At 40.7% G+C, this 21,805-nt stretch overlaps 1 protein-coding gene and 2 long non-coding RNA genes across 5 annotated transcripts in view; 2 read left to right on the plus strand and 1 right to left on the minus strand.

Moving 5' to 3' along the window:
• The first annotated feature begins 322 nt into the window (after window positions 1-322).
• On the plus strand, window positions 323-6,905 carry LOC135502562 (uncharacterized). The gene is made up of 3 exons (XR_010449797.1): window positions 323-757; window positions 6,088-6,166; window positions 6,395-6,905. It is a non-coding gene; the product is annotated as an uncharacterized LOC135502562 (long non-coding RNA).
• Window positions 4,386-10,876, minus strand: LOC135502563 (uncharacterized). The gene is made up of 3 exons (XR_010449798.1): window positions 10,695-10,876; window positions 6,756-6,844; window positions 4,386-5,883 (listed from the first exon to the last, which is right to left on the minus strand). It is a non-coding gene; the product is annotated as an uncharacterized LOC135502563 (long non-coding RNA).
• Window positions 10,877-11,373: 497 nt separating this feature from the next.
• Window positions 11,374-21,805, plus strand: part of LOC135502020 (opioid-binding protein/cell adhesion molecule homolog) — a 99,146-nt gene continuing 88,714 nt past the window's right edge. For all 3 annotated transcript variants that reach the window (XM_064794459.1, XM_064794458.1, XM_064794460.1), the window contains exon 1: window positions 11,374-11,575. In XM_064794459.1, the coding sequence (XP_064650529.1) occupies window positions 11,518-11,575 (58 nt within the window). In that variant the 5' untranslated portion in view covers window positions 11,374-11,517. The remainder of the gene's footprint in view (window positions 11,576-21,805) is intronic.

The following is a 21,805-nucleotide window of genomic DNA, read 5'->3' on the forward strand; positions in this document are numbered from 1 at the left end:
GAATGAAATGAAAAGTAGCTGGTGTGATGGAATTATGCCTTGACGTATAAACGAAATCCTTTGTTGATGCGCCCTAGTGTTAGTTCAAGAACTTTAGTTCTAGATCGCAACGTACACAAAATTAGCTTCTTTTCTACTGAGTTTTATCCGTATACGTATAAGGATCTGTGATAAGTCGCATTTCTCAACCACCCTATATCGGTCTTTATATCGATTTAAAGCAAACAACTATTAAACCATAGTATAGCAAATTAAATTGCACCCACGACTGTCACACAAGGCAGCCGTTGCGCTCATTTTCCCCGTCAGACCGTTCATTGGCTTCCTCCGGCTGCACTTGTGCTCGGGTTAGTTATTCAGTCAGGTTTTTACTTCAAGTATAAAGCTTGTATCGGAATTCGCTATTGAACTTTGCTGCCTTGACACAAAGTTTGACAAAATGGCGTGGAATTTGAGATCGCCTACGTTGCTCGCGCTGATCATTTTGTTGTTCTTTCAAATCTTTTCAACAATTCATGGATACTGTGGCGGCTTCAAGAGGGAGTGCGAAACATGCACGGACAAGAGGTTTGAAAGTGCAGGAAGTTTAATCAAAAAGCTGCCTGATATTGCGGAGAAGAAAGTCTGTGCAAAAAAGTGTCTCAAACTGGCTGACTGTCTGTCGTTCAACTTCAACGAGGGAACGAAAGAGTGCGAGTTGAATGATGCAACCTCGACTTCCTTGAAAACAGATTTGGGATGGGAGTACTTTAAAAAGGTGAGCATTTTTCATTTTGTACCAGACAAGTGTGAAGACAAACACTTGAAAGAGTCCTTGGCCTGGTTGTTCAAACCAAAGTTTGTCACTAACGCTGGCGTAACCTTAAATTGGCGCTAAGAGAGCCTTCAAAAGTTATAGAAAGACTCTGTTAAACATTTCAAACATTTTGGTCCAAACACGAATTCATTCACCGACGCACGACCATCAGCGTCCGCGTTAAGTATTACTAGGGAGTTTTTCCTAAAGCCCCGAAACGCCAGCGTGAACGCCTCTCCCAATGTTCGATCCGCTGATAAAAATGTCAAAAGGATCATAGGCATATCCCATTGTTCGACTTCGTTATCAGGAGGTCAAACAATGAGATAGGCGTTCACGTTGGCGTTTCGGGGATTTGCGAAAACTCCCTATTGTCTAAACAACATCAATACTGCATTTGATATTCAGTACGTATTCAAGCATTTGGATATTTTCTAATTCAATTACAAATTTCAAATTTTTAACGAACGGCGTTGGTTTTTGATAGTCGGTAAGCCAGCAATCAACCCCTTGACATTCAAGGTATTTCCACAGGAAAAGTGTTTGCGTTACCATGAAGACGAAGCACAATTTTACAAATATCGATATAACATTCCGATGTGCGACAATGAGGCATAAAAGGCTCGGCCCCGGGCACTCATGCATCTTTATATTTAAACCTTTGTACTCCAATTACTGTTAGGCCCGTTGCAGTGTTTGATCACGAGCTACAATACAATACGTATGATGTATTGGAGACTGCTGAATAGGCTTATGCGTTTGAAACGATGTGGATCATGACCGTTTACATGTTTATAAGCGTAAGGATAAGAAACTTAATCGCTTATTGTTGCTTGATTGTTGTCACAAAATACATGCCTCAAATAGTGTAACTCGTTTAGAAGCCATTATTTTGCTAATAAGGAAATGCTATTTTAACGGGGTTCTAAAACCCCTTCAAGACAAAGTGTAAAAATGTGTAAATTGCGAATGTAGGTAAAATAGGTACAGGTAAATAAGGTACGGGTAAAACAGGTACGGTAAAATAGGTACGAGGTAAAATAGGTGCAGGTAAAGTAGGTACAGGTAAATTAGGTATGGGTAAATTAGGTATGGGTAAAATAGGTACTAGGTAAAATAGGTACTGGGTAAAATAGGTACACAAAAAAGAGAAACTAGGTAATATAAAGGTATGATCATACATTTTTATCATGATTCTTTTATTTCTGATTTTATCAATGCTTATTGAAAGAGTTCTCTTAATGATTACTTTTTACTTTTTATGGGAAAAAATCATGCACTTTAGATAAGTTTAAGTAAGTTCAATAGATTAGTGCATTTTCATTTAACTGTGCCAAGTTTGTGCTGTAACTCAGAGGTCGTCATTTGTGTAAAAATAAATACATGCAGTTTCATTATAAACTATATTTTGCCTTCGTTGTTACCACTTGTCGTTGTCACCAAAAAACTCTCATTTCAACATAAAAAAACCCAGGAACCCGACCCCAGACTTGAAACCTAAGAAGCCATACGATCATTAAAGAAGAACCTTTCCCCTCTGTTATTTTTGATGAGACATAGAAAATATTGAGGCCATACCAAGTTGTTGGAAACCATACAAAAGCAGAAAAAAGGAGGTGCACTCTTGCTGTTCTACCAGACAAATCTTTTTTTCTAACAACAATCAATCATAGTTACTTAGCAACAGTTAATCATAATTAGTATTAGTTGGTAGTGATATCACCACCAGAAAAAAACAACAATCACTAGAGAATTATTTCAATAACAAGCATTAATTAGCACTCCAAGTAATTGATTAAAACAAAATTATCATAAAGTGAACCCTTTCAATAAGCTGAATTAGCATTGAAGAAGTGAAAAATTTTAAATATCAGGAAACTCAGATAAAATTTTGTGATCGTACCTATTTTACCTAGCTTCTCTTTTTTGTGTACCTATTTTACCCGTACCTATTTTACCTAGTACCTATTTTACCCGTACCTAATTTACTTGTACCTATTTTACCTGTACCTATTTTACCGTACCTATTTTACCCGTACCTATTTTACCTGTACCTATTTTACTGGATACCGTAAATTGCATACATTTTATACATTTTATACCTTAATGAACCAACATCCCCGCCTGATTAAAATGATACGGAGAGTGTCATATCAATTATCAAATGTGTTAATTATGATTAGGTTAAGAGGTTATGGTCGTAGGCACCATGAAATATCTACTGAGGGAAATCAATAGCTTTTATCACCATTGTAGTGCCTCGGGTTGGTATATAGTCCATGAGCACCATCTGGTACTGGAATTTTTTTGTTTGAGACCAGTTATATCCCCGAGTAAAACCATTCTAGCTCTTTTTTGTATGTTCTAATTATCATGGCTTTGATTAGCCACACCATGGGGCTTCTATACAAAGGTACGTGGTAATCCAGTACCAGCAGACTATTTGCATCAAGAATTTTATCTCATCGTTATACAGTAGACTGTTTACCTCCTGAATGGGTTAATAAGATTACTACTTCAAATCAATCAATTTGGCATCTATAACTTGATTAAATTTAGATGAATGGGATTGCGGCAAGGACAAGCCTTGGTAACGGAATCTCTCATTTGTCATCGAAAGAAAGCATCATGTTGTCAATGGCAACGGGAAGCCCGGCAACAAAACACTTCCTGTTTGTGCATGAGATGCCAGTGACATACTAGTAGTTGCGTGATAAAAAGCTTTATTTTATGTTCACCCGTGCTTGTTTTGTACCATAACGACATCCAATACATAAGAATAGGCCATTATTGTTACTGATATTTAGTCCCTGCACTCTTAGAAATAAAGGTGTTTGAGCTTCTGAAAAACTGATAACCGTTTTTTGGCCAACACAACTATGCACCCCTCAAAGGTTTTTGGTATGAAAACCCAAAATGGTTTTTGAGATCCTGAAAAACCTCCATGGGGTGAATTGTGTTAGTCGATAGCACATTAAAGGGTTTTCGAGTGCTGAAAATCGTTATTTCGAAGGGTGTGGACTGACATTTCTTGATCAAAACTTTCCGGATTTCACGTTACGCGGGCGGCGCGTAGTAGGGTGTTTTCGCAAATCCCCCGAAACGCCATCGTGAAGGCCTATATCATTGTTTGACCTTCTGATTAAAGGAAGGCGAACGATGGGATAAGCGTTCGTGTGTATACATTTCGGGGGTTTGCAAAAAATCCGTTCTAGAATACGCTGCTTCGCTAATCATTCATGCGCATGAGTAACCGGATCCAAAAATCGGGATATTTTGTTCCAACTACTCCTGTAGTTCATTGCACTTAGTTTTGTTCAATCGTCACTTCAATTTGCATAAAGTCAACATCTCTAATGCACGACCATCAAGCAAAGCAGCCAGAACAACGAAACAACACGTACATCTAGTAGAGATGCTTATAAAATAAACAGTAGCCTTTTAGTAAAATAAACTGTGCATTGAAAATGTAATTCTTGAGGAAATCGATAATGCTGTAAACCTGGGAGCAGCCGCATTCACAAGCTATTCATGCAGTTGATATCTTGTGGGACATGCGTGAAGAAATGAAAAAAAAGGAAGTCGTAGATTGATTTGAAAGGAGCTGGTAGTGAAAGAGCCAATGTAAAAAGTGAATTTCGGTGCGCCGGAGTTTTAAACAGGAAACAAGAGTGGCTAGAACGCTGTTCACGCGAAATCCCCTTTTACACATGTGTATCTTCAAAACAACACTCTTTTACTCCAGGCTTCATGCGTCATGTTGTCTGTAGGTTTTGTGGTGACCGATCGATCGCTAATTGATCAGGTAATTCTGACATCTTCATGCCCTGTGACCCATCCGGGACATCATGGTTTAATGGAAACTGGGTTGGGAAAGAGAACATCCATCGGGCCGCTCGGAGTGTGGAAATTGAGGTGGCCATGAGGTTAATACTCCTGTTTATCCTCATTAACTGACCGAAATTTGACCTAAATTATTGTCGCTGATGTTGGAGCGGCCTTGGGCATCGCTTGCAACATTTAGGCCCCAAAGCCAATGTTTGATTCTGTTTTAATACATGTACACCGTTCATTAGAGTTAAGTGATATTCAATGAACCTGTTTTTAGAAGTCACGGTCCAGCTGGAAGCCATTTTCGTCCAAAAAACAACATTTCATCTCATGCATGACTTGTCCCTTTAGGCCGATCTGCCTGCCTTGACGAAGTACAGCCACTCCTCAAACACCACAGGTTCAGAATAATCCATTGATCTTATTCCCTCCTCAATCTCTTCATCGGAATATGATGAAAGGGTTGATAAGAACCTATTACGAATCATGTGCAGCCAACGGTCACGTGGTAGGACCACGTAACCATAAGACTTCCTCGCGCACGTGACGTCATCAAACCCAGCTTGTCGAAGGAGGTCTTGCAGAATATCCAAGGCTGGGTAACACGCGGTGGCTGCATTAAAATGCTCGGGCGAGAGTGGGAAAGGCAAGGTGGGGCCGTACGTAATGATTAAGGTAGAACCACCCGGGCGGGTCTGTGTGAAGATCCCGCGAAGAAAGTCTAACAACTTTTCCGGAGGAATATGGTGAATCATCCCAAACATTACTGATACGTCATACCTCACGTGTTCAACGCTGGAAAACGTGTTCCCGTCCATGCAATATTTTTCAATCGGGATGCGACCGCCATCTTGGATATTATCGAGCATGCGCTGACACGGTTCTACAGCAAGGAATTTACTAGGCCTCTCCTTTTGAGCCAGTAACTTCAGAATCGCTCCTGTTCCGCACCCTATGTCTGCTAGCACCATGTCCTTGAAATTCAGATCATCTCGCGAAATATGATCAAAAACATCTTTCAAGAAAACCGACTGGTACTGCGTCCTAAATGCCAACATATCATCATATTCCGTGGAAACTGCGTCGTAATGCGGCGAGGTCATGATGTTTGTAAACTCTACCACCGTCCTTACAGTGAGAACTGATGTCAAGGCGAGCCTATGTCGAGTTACCTCTTCACTGAACCGGTTCTCGATTTCGTCGTCTTTTTGTGTCGAATCTAGGCCAATTTCCAGCGAATTGTACAAGCTACACACCTGAAAGCAGTTGAAAATGAAAAGGATATGTCGATATATCATAGATCAATGTTCGCTTCTCTAGACCTGCTAACATTAACCCCTGATTTCCTCAGGATGGACTTGATATGGTCTTATTGTTGTGACCAAATGATCCGAGCGGTATGACTACTGATGTATGATATAATATGATATCCTGATATTTTGTGTGTGCTTTCTTTGCAGATTCCGTCCGCGCAACGTGACGCGCCCAACACCTTGTCGCATCTGATGTAAAACAAGAAGAAGTTACTTCCACATGAAGGTAAGAACGAGCGAATACTTGTCAGACACGCAACGCCGACGCTCTCCCGGTCATCAGTCTTGCCGTTTTTAGACACAACCGTTAAAATTCGCACTGTAAACCGCGTTAGACCTCCTTGATAACGATGGTTACCAATGACAAGGCTTGGAGCATGCTCTTGTTACTGTTTTGCGAGTGTACAGAATCGGATTATTTTCGAACTCAAACTATTCAGTTTTCGTCTTTCAGGATCTACTGACAACTTAACCGTACAGGCCAGATGAGGAAGACATAAATTCCCTGCACAAATTCAACTTCTGAAACCTCAATACAACATTACATACGTGTTTCACTATTTGTCCCTGGGCAGTACGGCGTGACGCATCCTGAGTTGCATGTAATCAGCGGTTATGCTTGCCTTTATTGTGCTGCACACAAACAATCAATTTTTGGGGGTCTCATTTTTCTTTCTTCGTAAATAGATTCGCCATCTACATGTACTGGTGAAGGCACACAGTGGGGTCTACCGAATGACGACAGTTGGTTGTCCAGATTTTTGGGCCTGTTGTAAATTTCGGAAAAAATATTAGGCCGCGCCACATGTACATACCGATTTTGACGATTCCTGGTCGACTTTACATCCAATTAGTTGTTAAATATTTGCGTGCTCAGTCGTCCCTGGTCAGATTGTCTGTTATACTGCTGAAATAAAAATTTGTCTGTGTACTGCTGAAATAAATGTAACTGTAAAGTACACGTACATTATGTCGTTGTTAATTTTTTGACGGGACGAACAAAAGAAAGATGAATATGCATTTACAGTCCCACCCACGGATTCAGATGGCTTACTGGAAAAAGCGGTATGGTTCCGCCTTGATTTCAGCGGAACGTACGTGGTGTATTCCTGTTTCGCCTATTCCTGTTCCGCCTATTCCTGTTTCGCCTATTCCTGTTTCGCCTAATCCCTGTTTAGCCTATTCCTGTTTCGCCTAATTCCTGTTTCGCCTATTCCTGTTTCGCCTATTCAAATGTATTGCTAACCTCCCCACAGACGTAGGAATGTGAACCGTCCCTTACTGACCGACCAAACCCGAGGAGAGCCACATACATATGTACGCATTGACGAACGCATGTTACGCCTCAAAGAACAATACGTCAATGGAGAGAGGGACATAATGAGTTACGTTGATGCCATCAGTTACCTTGTCTGACATAATATCATGATATGTATTTGCCACCTTGTTTGACTTTATATGTGCTGTACCTACATGTATATTATGGCTGATTTGATCAAATAATTATGAGAATGTACAATAATGTATTTTTATCAAAAACTCATGAATTCAGTTTTCATAAAATAAACGACTGCTTTACTCTACTTAATCTATTAGTTTTTACTGTGTGTCAGTATGGTCCTATGGTCCTATGGTCAAATAAGTCCCGGACTGTCCCCGCTTTCAAGGTGACTCTTTCAAAACGGTCATGGCATGGTTTGTTAACAAAGTTGATGGCATTTGATTAGTCAAATTGTCATCACATCGTTAACATCATTCAATGCTCCCCTCACATTTTCCCCATAAAATGGACATGCATCCCTAAGGTTCCCCGTGGGAGAGTCGATTTATTGTAGGGGTACTGGAAAGTAGGCGAAACAGGAATAGGCGAAACAGGAAATAGGCGAAACAGGAAATAGGCCAAACAGGAAATAGGCGAAAAAGGAATAGGCGGAACAGGAATAGGCGAATCAGGAATAGGCGAAACAGGAATTTTGTAGGCGAAACAGGAATAGGCGAAACAGGCATAAACCGGTGATAAATGGGGACCATTTATTATTCTTTTATCCAGTATCCGGTGTGCACGGTTTTTAACTTGGAGTTTTGAACTGCCTGGTTGAAACCTAAGGCTGAAATAAGCTTCCATTGATAAATGTTAGCAGTTTCGAGTTCCCCTCGGGTAGTTGATTACAGTAAAACGGAACTTTTTCGCGGCATAATGAAATTTGAATTGTGTTCTTTGACATGGACTTCTTTGTGAATTAGGCGCTGCGGTTTGGATGGCTTTATTACTAGAATACTCAAATCCACTATCATCAGGTCTCATTGTGTCGGGTAGTTAGGCCTGCCCAGTATAGCACACAAAGATGGGTATTTATTACGAGTAATTATGCAATAGTCATTTAAGAGATGTGGAATTTGTGTTTGTTAGGGGAAATTATCATACTTGATAATTGACATGACTTTTCTTGCAATGGATATTTAAATGAGGTGTTTGTAAAGGTCGATTGTAAACCCAATACCAAAGTGTGATACTCAACCGACCCATACTTGTATTGGGAAGAGAAGATGTACTTTACATGTGGCGTTGTTGTTCACAAACTTTTCGAGAGTAGGGTATATTTGAGGAGATGTTATGTGGAAATTTCGAGGAGATATTAAGTGGAGGAACGACTTTAGAATTCCCGATCGGAAGTATAGGTCCAAGGCGCGAATGAATACCGAATAATGAATAAGTAAGTCAACATGCAACATTCAAATTCAAATTCAAATTCAAATAAACTGGGAGATAAATAAATAAATAAATTCAAATAAACTGAGTCTGGGAGAAGAAAAAATATCCCGAGGGAAAGAAGGCTATGTTCTTTGTGTGACTCAGGTGAGATCGGGTCTGAGTATCATGTCATTATGGAATGTGTTCAGCCTGATCTGAAGGCAATACGTTTTCAAGCCCTCGAAGAATTAAATTTAATTAATGGTATATTTCGGGAGTTTGGGAGTCAACAGATTTTTAACTATTGTTTACTGGGGAATGATACAAATATTTGTCATATCGTGGGTGCCTTTTTATGGAAAATTTTGAAATTGATAAAATAACTTGGTTATTTTGTTTAATGATGTCATGATTTTGTCTAGTTGTTTTATGTCTTATTAGTTCTTTAGTGGTTAGCTTTGTGTAGGAATTATACATCATGTATTATACTTTATATGTCATATACCTATGTAAATAACCTTTTATATGGTGACAATAAAGTTTATTTGAATTTGATTCACAACTTATATAGTGCGGAGGAACATGCGATCGGTAATTCTAAAGTTTAGCCAACGCGTATATATACCGACATTAAATCATCTGCATTGTAATTTGAATAAATAGTCACCGCGTTCACAATCACAATTTATAAGCATTAATACAAGTAGCGTATTTCAAAGAGTTCGATAACAGAATGTATTCATCTTTTGTGGCTCCACATAAAACCAACGTTTGCTTCACCAGGGCGAACATTAACCTGATTTTTGTTCAGGATGACGTAAAACCGAGCAATATGTTATTATCTCCAGTCACAAAGGCTGTCAACGGGAAATAAATAGTGTTTCGTCCGACTTGATATATCGGTCATAGGAATGACCTCTTTTCTGATCCCGAATACAACAGACCATTCTACTGGATGTCTCAAATGAACGAAATGATAAATATTTAAAAGAATGAGTTTATCAAAACAGGAGTAAACATCCAAGGATTGAAAAATACCAAGGCACGGTTTGGAAATGATTTGGAAAACAAATCATCATGACAGCCATTTTGTTTCTACCTGTTGCTAGTATGGCCAGCGTATGGCCAGCGTATGGCCAGCTTAGGGCCAATACATCGACTGAAAACTCGGCCGGCAGCCGTCGCATTTCAAATAGAACAGTGTCTATCATGAAGACAATTATGATGTTGGTAGGACAATGACCTGATAAAGGATAATATCGGGTTGAGGGTAGCGGTTAATCATCCTGGCACCAGTGATTTTCAATAGACTCCGCTTCTCGATATTCCAAATATTTGTATGCGACGTACATGTCCATGTTGGAGTATCAAAAATCTCTCAGGATGCGGTTAATTTGTGGACAAGTTGTGGCGCTGAAGAGCTGTTATAGTCGAGGAATCTGCCAAAGAAGCGTCCAGTAGGCCTACTACCACCTGCGCACCGAGGGGGTTGGTACCAGAGTGTATGGGGTGGCACTGGAGGGTCTATTTTTAAGCATACATGTACATGTACGTACGCAACCAAAATACCATTTTCGCGCTGCCAACTCGCAAATGAGTAGATCGCCAGTGTCGCCATCCCGCGGTGGTATTTGTCTGAATTACGCATACTTGCCGCCACATGGTAGTGGCGAGTTGATACGAACTTGGTACAGGTGTAAGGCTGATGTTACATAGGAATGAGCTACTCACGCCACATTTTTCATCGACTCACGGCTCATTTTCACGTGTCACTCCTCATTTGTCACGAGTGACCGCGGCGGTTTACATACAGATCATTTTTCGCTCGTTCATTTGTCACTTGGATTTTCTCGGCGACGCACATCGACTCAGAAGAAGAAGAGATGGCAGCCATGCTGCTCCTGATGGAGAAGAGAAAACGAAAGCGGAGGCGACGGACGAGAACAATGTGGTACATAAAAGTGCTGCATTTTTGCATTTTTTGTTTCTCATTTCCAATCGAAATTAGCTATCATATTAATGTGTAAACCTAATGAAAATGCCGAAAAGTAGCTATACTCACAGTTTCGAAGGCGATATCACTACAAATGCACATGGGCGTCCACTTTCTTTGCCAGCTCATTTCACAAAGAATGAACATGTCCATTCATCGCCTCACGCGTGAAATGACATGAAATGACGTGAGGCGACGAATGCGGGCAAAACTTACAAAATTCACTTCAATGAGAACATGTCAATAGGTTTTCCAATGTCCATTCATCAGCTCACGAATGACAAGTGACAAATGAGTCGTGAGTCGATGAAACGTGAGGTCTATGTAACTTCAGCCTTACTGTGACATGTATGACCAGAACCTAAAGCTTGTCGTCCGACGCATCTTATTCGTATGACCCATACCGCTCTTGCTCTCAACCACCGCCCTTTCCAACCGTTCTATACATCAATTTGCGGTCTGGGTCCTGATTTTTCGCCATCTCCTGTGATCTGAGATATGAAAATAAATGCAAGGGGCTTTGAGTATCCAGCCGATATGAACGACAGTGAGAATTTTACTCTATCATTTGCTTCGACAAACTTCGGACAGACGTCGCTCTTGATAAAATGTCGAACCTGCTATTAACCCCGCGTGGCAGCACTAGTCGCTACGCACGTGTTTTTCATTAGCAGATGATGATAGCATTTGGCCTGGCTTTCCCGCCAAGCTCAAATTACATCTTACTTCAGGCACACTCAGGCTTGAGTTGGGCAGCAAAGAGGCATCGCATTTTCAGCATTTTACACATACTGTGCGGTAGTAGTCGTTACCTCAAAACTAATTTTGTTCTCAGTCTTTCAACCGGCTGGATTTAGCAGCGACAGCAGGAGCGTTAGCTACAGGAGTCAACATGAACGGAATAGGTGTTTTCGTTTGCTTCAGTTTGGGATGCTTTGCAGGAGTTTTAGGTTAGTTTGAAGTTTATTTTGTCACTTTTACGTCTGTCTCTTAGTCCTGAGAGTAACCAGTCTTAAAGAAATCTCTATTTGTGCGCTGTTGGCGGTGCGGTGGCGGTGCGGTGGAAGCTTTTGCGTTTGGAGAAGGCTCGCTTAGCTGGTTTCTTTTTCGGCGCTTCAGTCACTCTCTTAGTAAATAAATTCAAGATCAAACGCGCATGTTACATAGGGCCAAATCACATGAGATCAAATAATGTAGCTACAATGTACCTAACTCCTCGTTGTGTCTTTATACATGTATGTTGAAAGTTGTGTGGTCGCCATCCCTTATCTGCGTCCGGGGCCTGCGTCTGTCTTTGTCTGTCCAGGCGGTCGTGATGAAACGGGTTCGGTGGCGTGGGCATGTATGGGCTGCTATTGTTGGCCATATATATTATGTATGAATGGCTAAGACTAAGAATTGATGCGGCAGTGATTCACTGGGTTCTTTTGGCCTATTTCATGGTCATTCCTTGATGCTTTGTTGATGTCACATTCACATTGTCAAAATCATATTTTTGAATGAAGCTGTCTGAGTTATATACAAAATCCTGATGATTCCTGAATTCTTGCTATAATTAACCCGAGAATTGCCATTTTCATTTTTTTGTATCAAAAATTACCATTATCCTACTCGAAGAACTATAGTGTATAGGCCTATTAGCTGGGCCCTGCTATGGCCCGGGCGGCTCCAAATTGTCCTCCACCGAGCAAAGCATTTCACTCATTCAGCGAAAACCCATCGAATTTTCAATTTACTTCCATCAAAAACCATTGTTTTGGTTGCATTAGCGATGAAAATAATTCGCAAAGGATTTCATTCACATTCCAATGGCAGTTCGCAGTCAAATAAATGACATTCATTCTGACCAACTTGGGTGGCATCTCATCTCGGCAGAAGATATCATCTAAAATAAGAACAATTTCTCCACCAATTTCACACTCATTGAATGAACTGAATGAATGCAGGTGTAGGGATGCAGATCCGACCAATTTCACAGACATTAAACCCTTTAATTTAGTCAGATCGATTAAACTGAAAGAGGTATCAATTTGCGAATAATTTGTGCTCGATTTCGATGATATACCCACCTTATTCGAAGGGTATGACCCATCTCTCCACCCCCCTCCCCTACCCAATCCAGGATCCATTGAAGGCTGCATTCAGATTTCTATCAAGTTTTAGGAGAGTTGGGTCTCATGCTTGGGGTCTTTTTAATGCATATATTAAGAAATTGCCTGAATGTGGCTGTTTTATCGAAAAAACAAAGAAGATGAATTTGGAGTACATGTATTTGTAAAGTTGGTGACAAAATATCAAAGGAAGGGGCTAGATACATGTTTTATTTTCCTTGGCAGGGAACAAGAATGCACCTTATTCCTAAATTCTGCAAGAGACTTTGACTCTGCTCTGTGCTGGCCTGTGGTGAATGGCAGTGGTAAACAGTGGCAGGGCCAGGCTACTGTAAAAATGTTAAACTCTGGAATCAGGACTGATGGTTTTCCAAATTGATGTGGAAGAAAGAAATCTAGAACAGATGTCCAAGTTTTCACTAAGTGTCACTTTCCATTAGTGAATGGCTGTCTAGCATTCTTATTTCAACTGACATTGATAAACTCATCTACAGGGAAGAAGCAATCGCCTGGAAAGAAAATGGTAGGCTATAGGACAATCTAAGTGCCAAGTGTCAAATTCAAATCAAATGAAAAGTCACTTGGCATTTTTAAAAAGGCATTTTGTTAAATTCCCACCTGGGGTATTGAATGTCTGAATAGGTCGCCTTATCATCTGCTGTTTGACCACCACAGCAAGATGTTCCCATGGTACTGCTCCCTGATAAAGAATAGAGAGGAATACTGACCAAGGGACACCAACCTAACCACAAAACTCTGTGGCACTATAAATTGCAGGAATCTCTTGGATTAACGTGCATCTCACACAGGATAAGAAAACATTTTCTGTGTAGTTCCTATTCACTATTTACCTTATTGTTAAGTTGACTTCTTGAGCTAAGCTGTAGATGAGGGGAATAAAGATCACAAGTGGGCCTACTCCCTTGCTGATTACAGGCTGCCGGCCCACTGCCTGTAGCCATCATAACCGGCTGCCAGCATCGTGTGCTTGGCTCGAGACAAAGAATTCCTTGGCCAGGTAGGGGAGGAGAAGATTAAGATCGAGAGAAGCTGGAGGAGTGATTCAACCTGGAATGTTATCTTTTCGTGGGGACTGAGAAATGGATAGTACTATGTACAGGGCGTCCCAAAACATTTGTTGTAGAAAGAAATGTTTCAGAGTAGGGAGTGTTTTCGTTGGTGTTTGATTCCCTAACTAATTATCTTTCACGAGAGATCGCTTACTCGTTTGCCTCGTCTGGGTATGCGAAGAAAAAGCATTGGGGAAGTTTTGCTGCAGTGTACGGGGCATACACACATACTGCATCACTATAGAAAAGTGTAGCAACTTCTTGGTTTGTAAGACTCTGTCAACTTATAAACTATCTCTTGACTGGTCTATGCTCAACCCCCTCCCAGCTGCCACCTCAGCCAGGGGGGAGGGGGGGGGGGGTACTTCAGCCTCTATTTGGTTTTTGATAGGCAGCCACCCCTATATAGATCGCAGGTTCATGACGGTGCTGCACGGCCCAAGTGAAATGTCCAGCTTTCTTTGATTGCCTGCTTGATTGTTGACAGGGGTTGCTGCTATCAAAAACAAATAAATGCAGTGCCCTGTGCTAGCGGTTGGCATGCGATTCCGTTTCTTTCTTGTAAGGGTTCTGCTACATTCACACTGTTGCATTGATGTGTGCTGTTTGGAATCATAATAACATTTTGGTTAATTAGGATTATCTGCCTGTTAGCTGGATTAGCAATTTATACCAAAGAGAACATCTTTAAACAGGCACAAAAGAAACATAAAAATCTTTCCTCCGCGCAGCCAGCGATGCATTTCTTTTATTCATCCATGTCATCCGTGATAGTTTAGAAAGATGAGTTAAAATGATTCAGCAAAGAGCTTCATCGTCTACCAGCTGCATTTTGCCTAGGGACATGCCTGTATCAGGTGGCACCCATGACAATCTTAAAAAATATGGATGGGACAGATAGCCCCAGGGGTGTTCTTTGGATGATGGAGAAGCTTGCCAAATAAAAAGTTCAAGTGCTTTAGCTCCACTTTCATTGATCGAGGCATTGCCTTCAGGATTCAAGCCAGATTAAAAGAAAGAATGAGGGATGATCAACTGGTCTCTATTTCATTAAGAATAGAGCTATTCATACGGATTTTTTCTCTCAATAATAAAGGTCCGCAAACATGTATTACTGCGACCTGCACTCATGATCATGAAATCGCTAGACCGTTGGTCATTGCAGGTAACTGTACCTGTGGCAAGAATCAGTTATTGCACCGACCTGCAATCAATATCAGACCCATCAATGACCAGTTTGACCCGCAAATGAGAGGTAATTTTGTCGCGCAAAGCAGCGATTATAATTCCAGGTTGCAGCAGCAAAAATTTCAAGATTGTGTGACGCTTGGTCACATTCATGATTGCTAAAAACTGCAGCTCTCTAACATGGAAATCTGGTGGTGGTTACATACATTGCTGCAAGCATCAGTATCGAACAAGTATTATCAGCTTCTTTAACTAATCCTACAACCATGTTCCTGTACATCCTCCATTATTAAAGCCTGTAATCCTTTAATCCCGAGCAATAGGCCCTGAAGGCACAAGGTACAACACACAGGTGTAGAGAGTTACATACCCTATGTTTATCCAGTCTAGGGATTAGGCACTGACCCTGAAGCTGGTACCACTCAGAAAAGATATGAAACTTCCTAAGATATCAGAGTTGCCTTTTTCACACTAGCGTGGGGATGTATATAGGTATCTGGTCTCACTGGAAGACAGAACACCACTTTTCTCAAAGACGTTTTTGGTTACGTTCCTGTCCCTTCCCCAAGACTTCTCCCAGTGTTCTCCCCAACAATTTTTTTGGGCCGGGTGCTGTCGCCATATTTTTACACAATTGAGAATTCACTTCAGTTCTGTCCAGGTTGGCAGCAAAATCTGTCTGGGTGCTATAACAGTAAAACCATTACCAACTCTATGAATCTGTCCGGGTGCTAACTTTTTTGTCCGGGTGCTGAAGTGGGGAAGATGATTCTGCCCGGGTGCTGCGCCTGGACAAAAAGCATAGTGGAGAACCCTGTTCTCCCCCTTGCTCCCGCTAAGTACAGCCCTGTCACTGAGCAGCTCCGTGGAGTAGAGATCCTTTTATCGCAAATAGCAGCGATTAAATTCGCAGGTTAGGTCGCAGCGATTTATAAGGCACTTTAATATCACCAGCAGTATATCACTGCTGCTACATTGTATATTGTGGTCAACTGGAGGACTTGCAGTGAAGTTGTCTGTCAGATGAATTACTGATATTGGAGTCGGTCTTATCAAAATTCCAACATATCAATTATTCTTTCCAAAAAGTACGCCATTTCAATCTGTCATAAGTTTATATCATACGCTGTTGGCCTACATCTAATAAGGGTAATAATGACATAGTTTGCTGTCTCAATTGTCTCATTAATTAACAATACAAGTATCATCAATTGGGTTATTGGTAATATTCTGCCATGTAGTTCATCTAGAAATACCAAGTTATGTCGCATTTATAGTATAACAGCCTGTTTTCTGGCAAATTTGTATTGGATCAGTAACTGCCTTTGTTTTGTGGTTCATCAAATTGACAGGACGGAACAGAACAGAATTAATGGAATGTGTAGAAGCACGATAAAACCATGCCTAAAACAATGGCAAAGATGTTTTCCTGTTCAAGGAAGGACTGTAGTGAGAGATGATGACATGGTTTCTTTGGAGAAAGTGCCAGAGATATATATCTGAAAGTTGGCAAAAACTGTTGTTGTAGACAACCCTTGTTCCCGCATAACAAATGCAGGCCAGAGGTGCCCTCTGAACAGTAACCTTTTCTTTATCATTAGTGTCGGTCCATCATTATCTACCGCTGCTATTCCCTCAAATTGGAAAACTTTTGGCTATCATGAAGCATGATTTTACCAAGTGCCATCATTTCATTCTTTTCATCCATCAATTCCATGCTCCATGAGGCCGGTTTTCATGGCCCTATTTGTTTGCAAAAATATAATTTTTATATTTTGCTGCCAAATATTGATAGTACCGGCAGTGATACAATGTTGACTGGCAGGTATTTCCAGTGACTAAACCTAAAACAGAGGTAGTTTTGTTTCAGCTCAAGCTGATGAATTCACCTGAGCGTTTTTTTCATGGCACTGTATAAAAACAGACTGGTCAACTTGGCAAACTGTGGCAACAGTGAGTCAACGGTTATCAGAAGCTAATTCACTCCATATGGTTAAAGTTGATTAGAAATATGCAGTGTGTTCCTGGAAAATGCCATCATGTTAATTGCAGAACAACAAGAGTCTGTACTCGTTTTCAAATTTATTGACTTTTTTAGACTTGCTGCTGCTTCGGCTGGATTTACATCCTGGCATACCAGTGGTTTGCATTAAAGTTTATTGTAGCAGGTCATTTTTGATTATGTGATAGATGTATTCCTTGCAGTACTACAAGATAGGGGAGACCCCTGTTATCAAGCACATGTAACTTAATCTGACCAGACATTGTTCAAGCCAATAGTCTGTCCCTTTTATCTGACCAGACATCATGCCTATATTCTCTCCCTTTAAAACCTTTGCAAACAGTTTTTGTCGTACCTCCCTCAGCATTCGAATACAATTGAAGTATAATCAGCCTCGCCCAGTACACCTGACGCGGCCTGTGTGTCATTACCTCAAGGTTTTTACCTTGGGACCTACTACAATGATCATAATGGCATCTGCTCCCACACCCCCACTGCTACGCTAATTGGACAAAGAAACTATAGCTAGCAGCAACAGATTCAAACAAAAACATGGAGTCAGGTTGAATTTTTCAGAAAACAGGAGTAAGCTCCCACTCGTTTGCTCTTTTGTTTTTGTGAGGGGAAAAAGGCAAAAAGCTGCACAAAAAACATTCTCATCGGTTTGTCTTGCCCTCATAGATACAGTCTTGCTTTTAAACAACAAAATATGGTTCAGTTCTGTAAAATATGTAGTCGATGACACAGTTGGTTGAATGCCTTAATGATGGATCAGCGGCCGTCTCCATTGATTGTCGCAGCATTCCTTGAAGCGGATACGATCCATGACCATCCACTCTGGGACAATAATCAGTCAATGACACCAGCAGTAGTCTGTGTTGTCATCTCTGGGGCCCAATTTAATATTTGTGATGGAAGTTACGTTGAAATTCCAATGCAGTTATAGAGTAACGAATTAACGTTATTATAGACAATTTTCTGACTATCAAGTGCTCGAGAATCGCCGAGTTAACAAGAATTGATCGGAATGTGATTCAGGTATGAGATTTGTACATTATAATTGCTCCGTGTTGACTTGTCAATGGTTAATTACAGGCCTACCTCATTTGTTAAACATTTGAAATCTGTTATCAAATTTAAAATTTGTAAATACGTACTACAGGGTGGCCCAGAAAACTTTCCCTTCACACAATGGATACACCATAGAATTCTATTGTGAAAGGGAAAGGTTTTCTGGGTCACCCTGTAGATATTAATTTCAACAGTGCCGTCGTGTTGACAGATAAACAAGTACTAAAACTACCAAGTTTCAGTAATTTGCATGGATGATAACTGCTACTACTTGATACAATTTCACCACCTCAAAACATCACCACCCTGGCCTGTTGCCTATAGCATAGTGATGGAGCCAATACTGTTCGCTGACTGGTTGCACTGCTAGGAAGTATGCTAAGTTAACCTGGAGTACTTATCAGTATGATGTACAGTTGAAGTATATAAATGACTGAATTAAACTGTGAACTTTGTTAAGAGTTTTTGATGCATCATAGGGGGAGAGGTGGTGTGCGTCTAATTGTCCAAAATCATCGACATTCAATTCATCCCTTGTCCCGAATTCTGCTAAAAAATGTGTAATAAAGGTGGCTTTCCCAAATCCTGACAAAGGGTTTTTCGACTCATTTCGATGCCCTGAAAAAGTAATGTTTCTATCCATTTTAGAACTACTCTTTCAGTGCTCACTTCCAGGACAAAACGTGAGATAACTATGAGCAGAGAATGAATCTTCTTTCAAACTGCTGTTAGCGTTGTTTGTGTTAAAGCAATGATGAAACTTTCTAACTTCTAGCAGTCTCAGCACCATATCCCACCTGCGGTCCACAGACAGGTGAAAAAGCTAGTAATTGGCTCTTAGGGAGAATTTGCGTTAAATTCCAAATCTAACTTCTGTATGCTTTACAGAAAGTAAGAGAAAATTTTCATGGAGTTGTTGCACTCTCTATTCCGTGGATGCCGAGTTTGTGTTTACTATAATCAATGACGGCAGCGAAACTAGGGATAATTTTACCATTGATTTTCCTGTTGAAAGGAAACGTCCAAGGTAATGCATCGAGTAACGAGTAAGTGTGAATTTGCAACACCCTCCATCAGATGGAATAAGTGGATAATGTCAGTTTGCGTTCACTACATCAATGTTACTATGTGGGTAGGTTTTCCTTTAACGCAAACCTGAAAACAGTTGATTGAAACCATCTAAACACGTTCTTCTGATTCATTTAAGTGAAACTTTCACTCTTAACTATAAAGTGTTTGAAAATTACCTGCTAATTTTGGAGCTGACTGATCGATTCTTCCAAGCTTTGAAAGCTGTTAACGTTTTGATAGTGAGCCATGCTGTACGAAAGAAGAAGTTGCTTTGGCTTTCTGCCACATAGTACACCGAGAGAGCATCACAGCTCCCTATGAACATGGAATTCTGAAGAGGGGAAACCACAGCTCGAGGAAAGGGCATCCAACATAGCTTCCCTGTACACAAGGAATACTGATGATGGGGCATCCTCGGAGCTTGGAATTCTATTGAGGGGGTCATTACCACTACTGATACTGCTAGAAGCATGAAGTGGAGTAGGGTTGGGGGCTGTTGGGAGTCCAGGGGCACCAGACATACCCCTCCATCATCCAACCTGTTGGCCATGGTATAGCTCTTTAGTTGTCATAACAGTGCCCAAAATGCACTTGCAAAGAAATAAAAGAGATGACAGAGCTACGACATTGGAAGTTTTTCCACAACTCATGAAACCTTTTGTTAGAATGTTGCGCTCTTGTCTGCGATCTTTGCAATATGAACTCGGTAACTGTTTTTACTACAGTTGATGAAGCAGCCGTATGCCAGGCATCGTCTTTCTCCTCAATGAGTTCTCCTCTCGCCCACAGTACACAAAATGTAGCATGCTAACAAAGATTCACTCTTAGACATTTTTTTTGCCTCAGGAATGAAAATATCAAGTTGCTTCATGCTCTCCAGGGAAGCATTCCCGCTCGTGCTACAGTTTCTGTGGAGGCATTTTTTCCCAAAGACTCCAAGAATGTTTAAGTGTTGTTTTGGTAAACTGCTGAGATTGCTTATTGGGTCTACTTCTCATGAATAAAGCAGCATTTATCTGCTGATGGTAGGCATAAATCAGTTGACAGACCTGCTTTCATTTGCATTCTTCTGTCTGCCTGTACATGTATTTTCAATAGGAAAATCATAGTTTTATTGTTGATGGAAGATGAAAATTAATAGAAAATTGTCACTATTTTCCTGAAAGTGGCTGACGAGAATCATCAAATCAAATTTCATTGGCCTGATCCCAACCTACCAACCACTGAACCAAAGGAACGGCTATGGACCAGCCCTCCCATTTCTACATGATTGTGCTATGGAAGCAGATGTTCTTTTATGAAAAAAATAACTGAAGCATGAAAACAATGATATCTGGATTCAAACTTGTACTCGAAGGTAGAAAGGAGCAGTCAAAGTTGACCATGCGGTGCATGCTGCCGGTTTTGATAGCATATCAAATGTGCAAACAGTTCAAATGACATTTCAAAAGGCGTGGCGGCGGCACGCGAAGGGATGCAGCAGATGATGATGTTTTTTTGTCCGTGCAGGGTTTCATAACCTGAGGCATTAAGCGGGATGTGACCGTGGCACGCCTTTCGTTGTCCTTTAGAGAGTGGGCTATGGGATCCTGGGTGAGGAATTGGTTGTGATGGCACGATACGTCATGCGATAAATTCACAGCACAGTGCTCACCCTTTCAGGGATGCTGAACCTCTGAATTTATACTACAGTGCTATTCATGCCTAGTCGATGCTTCTATTGATTCTCTATACAATTTTTTCAAAGTAATCAAAGTCGGCGATAAATTCACGGCACAGGGCACCTTTCAGGAATGCTGAAACTCTGAATTCATAACTCTGAATTTACAGTGCTATTCATGCCTAGTCGATGCTTCTATTGATTCTCTATACAATTTTTTTCTCAAAGTTCTAATATGTTGTACAAATATTGGAATAAGTTATCTTCATATTTTCATTGGTGATGAAACACGTAAGTCGCATCGATTATAACGGCATCATGCGTCGTTGTGGATTGAACAATGGCAAATGATAATAGGTGCAGATTGAATTCATCGAAAACATTGAATTATGGGAGATGAAGATCTTGAGTAGTTTTTAACTATTTATATAACAACATGGATAAAGGGCACATCACTGCCATTTTGAAATGTCCTTGTGATGGTACAATGCGTGATTGTGACAGCCTGATTGTGACATCCGGTTGTGCCTGACACAATCACCCATGTCCTACAGTTGGCAAATGGAGTGCGGGACATGATCTACCCAGGTGAATGAGGTGTAGTGCCATCTATATGTTTTCTGAGAAACTTATCAATGGTCAACAGAGCTTCGTATCATGATTGCAATTTCAATATTTTGATGGCGAGAACTTTGTGTTAAGAACTTTAAAGACTATTGCTGTGTATTTGGTCTATATACCGTGCGGCCTGATGTAGTTTGTGCCTCAATACAGTGCAGTGCAGTGCAGTGCAGTGAACTGATTTTCATTTTCTGGAAAAAGACCCCATCTGGAAATTATGCCCCAACATTGGTCTTGTTTTCGTAGAAAAGGTGAGAGAGGTTCAAAAGTCATATTGAAAGCAGACAAACATATCTTAGCATAACTTCTCGAAACAAAAAATTCAAAATGCCTGCCCTGAATTGCACTTCTAATAGAAAAGACTCATACAAAGCGTTTATTTCCGT

The sequence above is a fragment of the Lineus longissimus genome, chromosome 18 (genome assembly GCF_910592395.1).
Source record: "Lineus longissimus chromosome 18, tnLinLong1.2, whole genome shotgun sequence".
NCBI classification, from domain to species: domain Eukaryota; kingdom Metazoa; phylum Nemertea; class Pilidiophora; order Heteronemertea; family Lineidae; genus Lineus; species Lineus longissimus.